Genomic DNA, 9,652 nt, shown 5'->3' on the forward strand with positions numbered 1-9,652 from the left:
ATAATTATATTATAAAATTTTGAGTGCAAGTTTTCCTCAACAATATCTTCTAATCTTGTATTGACTGTTACATACTTTATGATCTATGCAGGAGTGTAACTACAAGTAAAAACGATTTCAGTAGTTTATGATATAGAAGTTAGGCAGTTCAACTGGGTCAAAAATTATCAGTTCTTTTTATATCTTTAATGCATTTAGTTATATTAAATAAGAAGCATTGACATATAATTTATTTTATCCAACTCTGAGAAACTAAAAATGTTGATGTATAAGAAGAAAACCTTGTTTAAAGGTTTTGAGTACTCTGACTAAATGCAAGTGCACAACCTCAAAGGATAAATGTCTCTCTGTGAGCTGTGACTTCTAATGTCTTTGTTCTGTGAAGGTGACATGGCCATAAATGTTCCAAATAAAACTTATTTTCATTCATGTTAGAGGATTATGTGCAGTATGTTTTTCATTTTAAATTAATATACTTTCATGAACGTAAGGCTCGGATAATGATGATACATTTTGGACTACTTTTTCTTTAGATCATTTGGAGTGTAGACTATTTTTTACTTGGGTTGAACATAATTGAAAAGCAAATGTTTTACTAAAGAACAAAATATTCTTGCAATGCACTTCAAAGTCCACTTAAATTATGTTTCAATATTATACTCTATCTTCAAATAAAATTGAGACATGATTATGTGAAGTATTAGAAAAGTAGACGAGATAGCTAATTTATTTAAAAAATTTTCATCCTACCTCATCTCTGTGAAAATTTCTGACTGTTGAAACTGACCTTAAGAACCCTACTTTACATACTTGAAGCATGTTGAATAGCATAAGTGAAGACAAAGATGAAGGACATTTATATAACGATAATCAATAACTGAGTCTGAAGTTATACTACCATGAAATTTAAATTACGTCTTTTTTGAATATAGAAATACTTTATGCTACCAATTAAGCAACATGAGGAGTTTGAATCTCTTTTCTCATTATTTATTATCTGTGTGACCCTGAGCAAGTCTCTTGTCCTGTGTATGTCTCAGTGTCCTCAGTTGTAAAACAGTGCTTGCAATAATTATCCATCACATTGGTCTACTCCAGTTTTAACTAAATAACGTCAGTTATGTATTTTGTAGTATCTGGCATACAGAAGGGTTTCTTTTGGGAACCCAAGTTCCTGCCAGCATGTTCACTCTACCCTCTTGAAATTCACACAGTAAAAAGATGCACTTTAAGAAGTAATGAAAAGGACTGGGTAAAAATATTAAAAGCACCTATGTTTGTAGATTATGTAAATCTCAAATAAACATCTCTACACTTGAACTGCCATCTGTCCTTGGGTTACTACTTCATAATTATCTATGAAAACAAACTTGAGAGTCACTTGTAACCTCATATGATTCAAATTATCATGTTGATTTGCTTTAGCAGGAACAAAACAAGTAAATAACGGAAAAGGAGAGAAAATGAATACATTGAGAGATGGAAGTGGAATCTTCATAAATACAGCTTAAAGATATATTCACAAAAATTTGTATCCTAATTGTGTGCTTTAAAAGGAGAATTTTTTTTTTCTCCGAATGCTTCCAGGGCAGGTTTGGCGGGCTTGAGTTGTGGGGATTGAACCACAGCAACCTGTGCCTCACTGCTTTGTTGAAGCAGCCACTTAAAGAACTGAGCTAAGGGGCACGCCCTCTAAAAGGAGAATATTACTAAATAAATCCAATGTCTTTATTTTTTTGTCAATTGCTAACCACATATTCAGTTTTGTTACCTGTATGTTTTGATACAATATCTTCTATAAGAATATGATCAACTGATTTAAGGGAATGGCTATGTAATTTTAAGATTGATAGAAAAATAAAAGGCTATTTGTTAGCCTATTGATTTTAATTAATTTTACAGTGAAAAAAATTCTCTTTAAGGATACTCATAGTCACTTATGGTTTCTGCCTTGAAATAGTCTTTCAATTTGGTAATTCATTAACTAGTTATCTCAGTGTAGCAGTTATAACCCCAGCAAAGAAACTTTTCCTTTCACTTTTGAATGAGCAAATTTTTGTGAATCAATGATCACTTTAAGCCATACACTGGGCTCAAATACTACATGGGCAAGTGAGAAGTAATAAGACATGTGGGCACAACAAGCACTTGCTCTGAAACACACAACAATGCCAAGTGGTCTCACAGCCCAAGAAGGATGAGATGTGGATATGGAAAATGAATGAGCTGGACGGTGGGTATCTGAGCCACATGGAAAAAGAAAGGAAAGCTCATCCACCTTGGAGACTCAGGGCACTGTCATGGTCTTGGTGGTAGTAGCTGTTGTTGGCTGTGTCCACGTCGGGGAAAGAGGCACTGTGTGGCATTCTCCCACAATCATTCTGGTACAGTGGACAATGAATAGCACCATCGGGAGGCAGTGGGTGGAAAGGCTGGTGTGTGGGGCTCCTTTTCAGAGCTTTAAGGGATGAGTTCCTTTCAGGAATATCTGGCAGCAGTTCACTGATAAGACGGTGCAGTATACTGTTGTCTGGCAAACTTCCTCTTCTCTTTTCAGCTTTGATTTGGTCACAGATGTCTTTAAGGGCAGAGTCCAAAGCCTCATATACAGATGCTTTACATCTTGCCTTTTCAGTCTGTTTTTTGGGAGTCAAATTTTTTTTTCTCCGGAAAGGCACAGGGCTGACTAGAAATGCAAGTTTAGACAGGCTGGGGTCCATTTCTTGTCTTCTAGGCTGTTCAACACTTTCATGCTTAGCTCTTTCATGTTTTAACATTGTGGTGAATCGAGTGTAGGAGGCTGGGCACCGGCCTTTGCAGGAGCTGATGAGGTGCCGGTGATGGTGGTGATGGTGATGGTGGTGGTGATGATGGCTGGATCCATAGAAACTTTCTGAGGATGTGAATGAAAAGTGATCAAAATCACTTTCACTGCAAAAGGACGACCCTTCCACATGGATATAGTCACTGTGATCAGACACAACTCCATCCTGGTCACTGTCAGAAAATTCCATGTGCATTCTTGGCTGCTCATCGCTGGTGACTTCAATGTGAATGGGCACCAGGGTTTTGGACTTGTAGCTCTGCTGAGCCTGAGCAGGGTGTCTACTTTCTTCCTCCAGCAAAGACTCAATGGAAAATCGCCTCTTGGGACACAAGCCATTTTGTGGTGGCTCAAGGGTTACAGGAGATAACATTTCGTCTCCTAAATTTGGCATGGATTTTGATTTTTGAATCAACTTTTCAAATTCTGAGATGCGTGTGGGTACCACATCCCTGGGCACGTCCTCTGTGGAGGAGCGGCTCCACCCATGCAGCAGGCCCTGGTGCTGCTGCTCCTTTTCATACTGCATGATTCTCGACTTCACCGAGCAGATCACCTCTGAGTTCATCAAGTCTTTCCGGTTGATGCGGTGCATTTTCTTGTACATTTTTAGGAATCCTGGGGCGTTGTGGGCTGCCCTGTGTCTGAATCTTGCTCTGCCATTAGCTCTGCCTTCCTGGCTGTAGGAGGAACCCCAGGTCATGGGGCAGCTGTCCTTGGAATCTTCTTCACATAACAAGGAGCCCATACTTTCTGACTTAGTTTGAGGGTCAGGAAAGCTGTCACAGTCATCATTTAGGAGATCATCGCAGCTACGGGATTTGATTTTAGGGGACACTGATTCTTCAGTGCTGCTCCAGATCTCTGCATTTTGTCGGGCCATCTGCCAGCCATTCTTGAAAGTGATGGCCCTTTGTGAGTCCCTTGGGACATCCAGATGCTGTCTGTAAGGACTACAGTACTCTAACTCACTGGAGGGTGTGCCGTTCAGCCCTGAGTAACTGCAAAGGGATGGACACATTTTGCTATCATCCCCACCTTTTAATCCAGAGCAGCGTGGCAGGAGAGAGACATTTAGAGAAGTTAAAAGGTTCACAAAGTGGAGAGTATGTCAGTATCAGAGAGCAAAGTGAAGCCACTTAGTGTGGCTTAAGCTAGACACTGATCATCAATACATGTAGCTTCAGTGATAGAGGGAAAAGGTCTAATTCTAAAAGGATGATAACAATTTTTCAATGAAAGTAGCCTTGAAGATTTTAGAGTGAATCTCTATACCTTTCTGCCAATGGTATGGAAAACAACAAGAAACCAAACAATTGTATCTTTTAGACTAACAGCATGTCTTAGTAGTAATTTAAATGCTTAACAATTCATGCTAAAACTGTTAATAGACTTAGCCAATTTAATAGGGTGAGGATTTGAAGCTCATTTGATTTGTAATAACACATAGGCAAAAAGTAATTACAGTTTTACTTTTAATTAACACTCTCATAACTTTATGAAGTTATTTTTCTTGGGCCTTAAATAGAAGAAGCTGTAAGGAAAAGTATTTTCCAAAGTTGCAAAATCAAAATACTGCGAACTGCCAATATTTTACCAAAACAAGATCTATAGAGCCTCTTAAACAAACTAATTTACTTCTTTAATTGCTCCCTGTCAACCTTTTATTAAGCACATTGTTCTTTTAAGGATAACTGGACATAATGTAAACTTTCACCAGCAGGAAATGGATCGTGTTTCTTTTATTTTTTTAAAAATTAAACCATTGATTTTCATTTAATAACAGAAAACTAAACTTGACCTCAATTTGGAACATTTACGGGAATAGTCTTTGTTTTTGCTCTGTTGAATTATCTAATAAATGACAGACCAAATTACACCTAGCATGCTGTTTTCTTCTTTGAAGTAATACCTAGTGAAGGAACGTATCTTTACTGACAACTAATGGTTTATGTTCCTTGAGTTCCTCAAAAGCAGACAAGCACATTAAGTTGATATGTAGTATTTGGGAAAGGAAGTTGACTTAACACTCCCTATAATAAACAAATATTTAAATTCATCTGCGTATTTTCAGGCTTTGGATAGTCACCAAGAAAAATGAGTTAATGGAATTTCACGACTTATCATCTTAAGGTATTTGTGTAAATGAGTGGAGACCGATAAAGGCATCTCTATTAACCCATAAAAGGTAGCTTTCCCTCCTTTCCTCTGCAGCACCCAGCCACTCTTCATAGCTTTACTAGGCTTGGAAGGGCCAGGCCTCCTGCCTCCACAACCCAGTTATTCTATGAAGTCTGCCTTGTGCACATAAATCAGCTATTAATTAGCGTTAACTGCTGGGTGGTAACAGTTTTAATGCTTACAGGTCTGTACAGTTAAGTCTGTTCTTTTCACAGAAATTTCTGTTAGAGCTCATTTTCTTCACACATTTTAGAACTGTTCTCTCTTCTGTTCCAACTTCAAGAGATTGGAGGAGACTGTGGGCTCCAAATTTGGTGTGGCCCTCAGTCTGTGTGGATGTTGGTTGAGTACTGTCGCTCTATCTCAGAAACATTCCTCAAAAAACCCCCACAAAAACCAAAAACCAAAAAACAAGAACGGGTCTGGGAAGATGTGGAATAAGTGCTTCCCTGGCAAGCGCAAGGGCCTGAGTTCAATCCCCGGTTCCACAAAAACAAACAAACAAACAAACAAACAAACAAAAAACCCAACCAACCAACCAAACAAATTCCTATCCCCAGGATGTATATACCAAGTGAACTTTCAGAGACCACAGTGAGTGACTTATTCTCTTTTAACACATAGCTCACTGCATTTCAAAAGAGGAGCCTGGACATTGGAAAAGTGGCTTGTTGATTTCTAAATTATAATTCTGTGGAGTGCTGTGAATTGACCACTGTGTTAAATGGTAGAATATGAACAGTCTACTGCATACATCGAGATTGGCCAAAATGTAGCTTAAATACTTAATAAATGACTAATAGATTACATAAATTTAAAAGATGAATGCTTTAGGTAATACTTTTCCCTATTGCTACTTATAGGGGCCTGGGAGATAGCTCAGTAGAACAAATGCTTGCCTGGCAAGCGCAAGAACCTGAGCTCAATCCCCAGTCCCACCAAAAATCCCCCCCCCCAAAAAAAAACCATAAACCTATTGCTACTTATACTCCTCAGTCTTTATATTTGGTTCATTTGCTAGTTATAGTAAAATTTTTGCTACTTGTAAATGTTTATAAATGTCACCTTTGTTGATCTGATAGCAAATTATTTAATACTTTGAACTTACTTAAAAAACAATTTATTTGAGTATGGAAACAAAGAAAACATTCACAGATGCTGGTCTAGGTCCTTTGAACCACCCAAATGGATAGCTAGCTTGAATCATACTGAATAGAAACAAATTTGTCATTCTCAAGCTGTATTTTATTTAGACTGTGTGGTTAAAAGCCAGGACATATCACTATTACTACCCCATAACAGCTCTCATACTTAAACTAGTAAAATTGCTGTTTATTTATGAGTGCTCACCTTTTGCTCTTGAGGGGGAGGAAGGAGAAGAACTAATGAATGACTTTGTCAGGGTGGTGCTTGATCCTGGGAGCTCCCCCCTACTGGGGCTGGTCCTGCTTGCAATCTGATCCCCCAAGCCTCTGGGTGGGCCCACTGCAGGCTCACTCTTCCTCCTTTTCCTGAAGTCACTGGCCAAGCTTGCAGAACTGAAAGAAGGGGCAGCACTGGTGAGACTGGCATTGGAGGAGCAGGTCAGCAAAGGCTCTGGAGAGACTGGTGGGATGTGCTCAAGACGGTGACTTAACTCCTGAACCTCCTGCCCCCAAACTGCGCTATGAGGGACTCATCCTTTGACATTTGAAATAATTTCTTTTTTTTTTTAACAATATAATTTTTAAAAATTAATTTTCTTGAGAAACACACAGCAATGAGACAGCTTCAAAACCGATCAGTAGGACAGCCTCAACAATTAATACATTGCATATTGTTGTCTTAGTGGTTATTCATTGTACAAGATGCAGACATGATATCCTGTCCACAAACACTATTAGAACAAATCTCCCTATTCATTGAAGAGAAAGCAGCTGTATATCTATCCTAACTATTTTGAATATACAGATACAAAATGATTGTTCATTTGTATCCCCCTTTTTTTGTTTAGTTTTGTCTAAATAATTTCTTGATGATCATCTTTTTAAAGAAATGTATAGATCTTATTATTTAAAGCAGTTTCAGGTTTATAGGAAACTTGACTGTAATGTACAGGCCCTCCGTATCTGCTGGTCTTTCAGTCAAATGAGTTGGAATAATTTTAAAATGTGTCTTCACTGAATAGTTGAGGATTTGTTTTCTTCTCATAGTTTACTGAGCAGTACAATATAACAAATATCAGTATAGCATTTATATTGAATTGGACACTATAATTAACCCAGAGACAAAGGATATGGGGGAATTGCATAGGTTACATACAAATGCTATGCCATTTATGTGAGATTTGAGTATCCGTAGAGTTTGGTACTCTGAATGACACCTGCATAGAGTTCTGTCTCACCAACTTCCTTTTCTCTCGCACATTTCCTCCTTTTATTTCCATCAACTTTTGACAAATCTACCTTGCATGCCATCATTCTAAGTCTATATTTATGCCATGATTCATCTTGTGTGCCAAATATCGTATGGGTTAAAAGTGTCTTATGTGTTCATCACTATTATATTGTGTAGAATAGTTGTACTATCATGAGTCCCTGGTGTATCGCCTTTTAAACCTGTGGTCATTCCTCTCTGCTCCTGTGGCCTGGGAACACTGACCTTTCCAGTATCTCCCTGCTTTGTCTTTGCCAGAATGTCACAGTTGAAATCGTACAGTGTATAGTCTTTTCAGGTGGATTTCTTTCACTAAGTCATGAATTTTAAATTTTCTCCATTTTTGATCGTTTGCTAATTTATTTCTTTTTCTTTGTTTAATATATGGATGTACCACAGTTTATTTACCCATTCATCTACTGAGGGGCATACTGATTGCTCTCAAGTGTTGGCAATTATTTTTTTATTTCTTATTTTTTAGTTTATTTTTTCTGTATTTTAGGGCAGCTCAGCATGCCCTGGGCGGTGGGGCTGGCACAGCAGGCTGGCGATCAAACCCCAGGCACTGCACTCTGCCTAAGCAGGTGCTTTAGTCCTCTGAGCTATCAGGCCAGCCCTTGGTAATTACAAATAAAGCCTCTATAAGCACCCATGGGCAGGTTTTTTTTTGTGGACATATGTTCATCATCAACTTTTACAGTAAATTTCTACTACAATGAATAGATTGTTACTGACACTTTAATCTTGTGATTTGCATCATATTTCTTTTCTCTATAAAGGAGAATCCCAGTGACACGAATATTTCTAGAGCAGAGAGTGTGTCAAAATCGAGGGAAGAACTGGATAAAATGAAGATACTTAGCAGAACAAATTTCTATTATCTCAAGAATTACCTGCTGATTTTCCCAATAACTAGCTTTAGAAGACATTACATAGGAATGCCAGCCTTCTTTTATCTAAATAGTGAAAGACCAGTAATTTGGTCAGCAAACAAAATATTGAAGATTTCTTTCACTTAGTTGTGTAAAGTGGTGCTGACAGTCTATAGCACCAGGGAGTTCTTATCAGGGTTTTGAGTTTGAGTACAATATCATTTAAGAAAAACATTACTGAATGAAGAGGTACATGATACAGTATATATGGCCTGTCAAATTGCTGGATAGAATAAGGCAATTAAGTGACAATTCTGGGCATGGTTTTTATAGAACCCAGCAGGATTTATTTATACTTCTGTCTTATTTAGCCTATACAGCAAACAGTGAGTTATCACAGGTTATCGCATTTTGTACAGATGAACAAGTTGGAGACACAAGCCTGTGAAGTACAGAATTGGAGCTAGTTTTCAGAATTTATCTGCATTCTTCTAAAAAGGGTGGTCCAACCCCTTGGCTTATATTTCCATGCTATATGGAAGGCAGCTATGCTCACCACTATACCACTAATGCCTCTTTCCATGCTATATGCTGGTCTGTTCATCTTTACAGTAGCCCTTAGGTCAGACTGAAGCTCTAAAATTCAAATATTTGGTATATTTTTGGTATAAAGATAAAAAGAGGTTAAAGGAGTCCCTTTCTTTGTGCTATTGATATAGTTATATGGCACTTGTGAATTCAATTTATGAAGGGCTCAACTCATACAGTCTTCTACTGATGTTGATAGACATTTATAGAACAGCAAATTAATGTTATAGAAATATTTGTTGATGATATAAATATGCCTAGATATTTTCAATATTCAGTACTGCTATTGAACTATGTTTAAATTTCAGCTATATTTTAAATTAAGTATAACTTTAAAGTCTTCTAAGAGAACTTAATGTTTGGCACAGGCTGAGCTAAGCTCAGGGGCTACCTTGACTCAATTCTGTTTTCTTTCTCTTGCTTCTAACTGTGAAAACTTACAGGTTAATGAGCTTAAGCATGAGTTTCTTCAGCAATAAAGTGAGGACATACTATTTAACTCATAGGAATATAACCGGGTTGAATATGTACTTATATAAAAAGTCATCATATACTAACAATAACGACATTTCTGATTTGTGTGGTAAGAAAGTGATTAACAAATACATGAGTGATAATTTTTAATTTATGAAAGTTTTACAAATACTATGTGTAACTTAACTAGTATAATCCTTGTTTAAAGAAAAAAAAGTGGGGCTGGGGAGATGGCTCAGTAGGATAAGTGCTTGACTGGCAAACGCAAGGATCTGAGTTCAATCCCCGGTTCTAAAAA

The 9,652-nt window shown here is 37.5% G+C and overlaps 1 protein-coding gene across 16 annotated transcripts in view; it reads right to left on the reverse strand.

Moving 5' to 3' along the window:
• Positions 1–9,652, reverse strand: part of Sorbs2 (sorbin and SH3 domain containing 2) — a 169,882-nt gene that overhangs the window by 45,879 nt on the left and 114,351 nt on the right. For 15 of the 16 annotated variants that reach the window (XM_023699620.1, XM_023699621.1, XM_023699623.1 and 12 more), the window contains one exon: positions 6,356–6,543. In XM_023699620.1, the coding sequence (XP_023555388.1) occupies positions 6,356–6,543 (188 nt within the window). Of the gene's footprint in view, positions 1–2,278; positions 3,863–6,355; positions 6,544–9,652 lie in introns of all 16 variants that reach the window. The other variant, XM_023699617.1, reaches the window with a different exon arrangement.

The sequence above is a fragment of the Octodon degus genome, unplaced genomic scaffold (assembly GCF_000260255.1).
Source record: "Octodon degus isolate 3935 unplaced genomic scaffold, OctDeg1.0 scaffold00114, whole genome shotgun sequence".
Classification (NCBI taxonomy): domain Eukaryota; kingdom Metazoa; phylum Chordata; class Mammalia; order Rodentia; family Octodontidae; genus Octodon; species Octodon degus.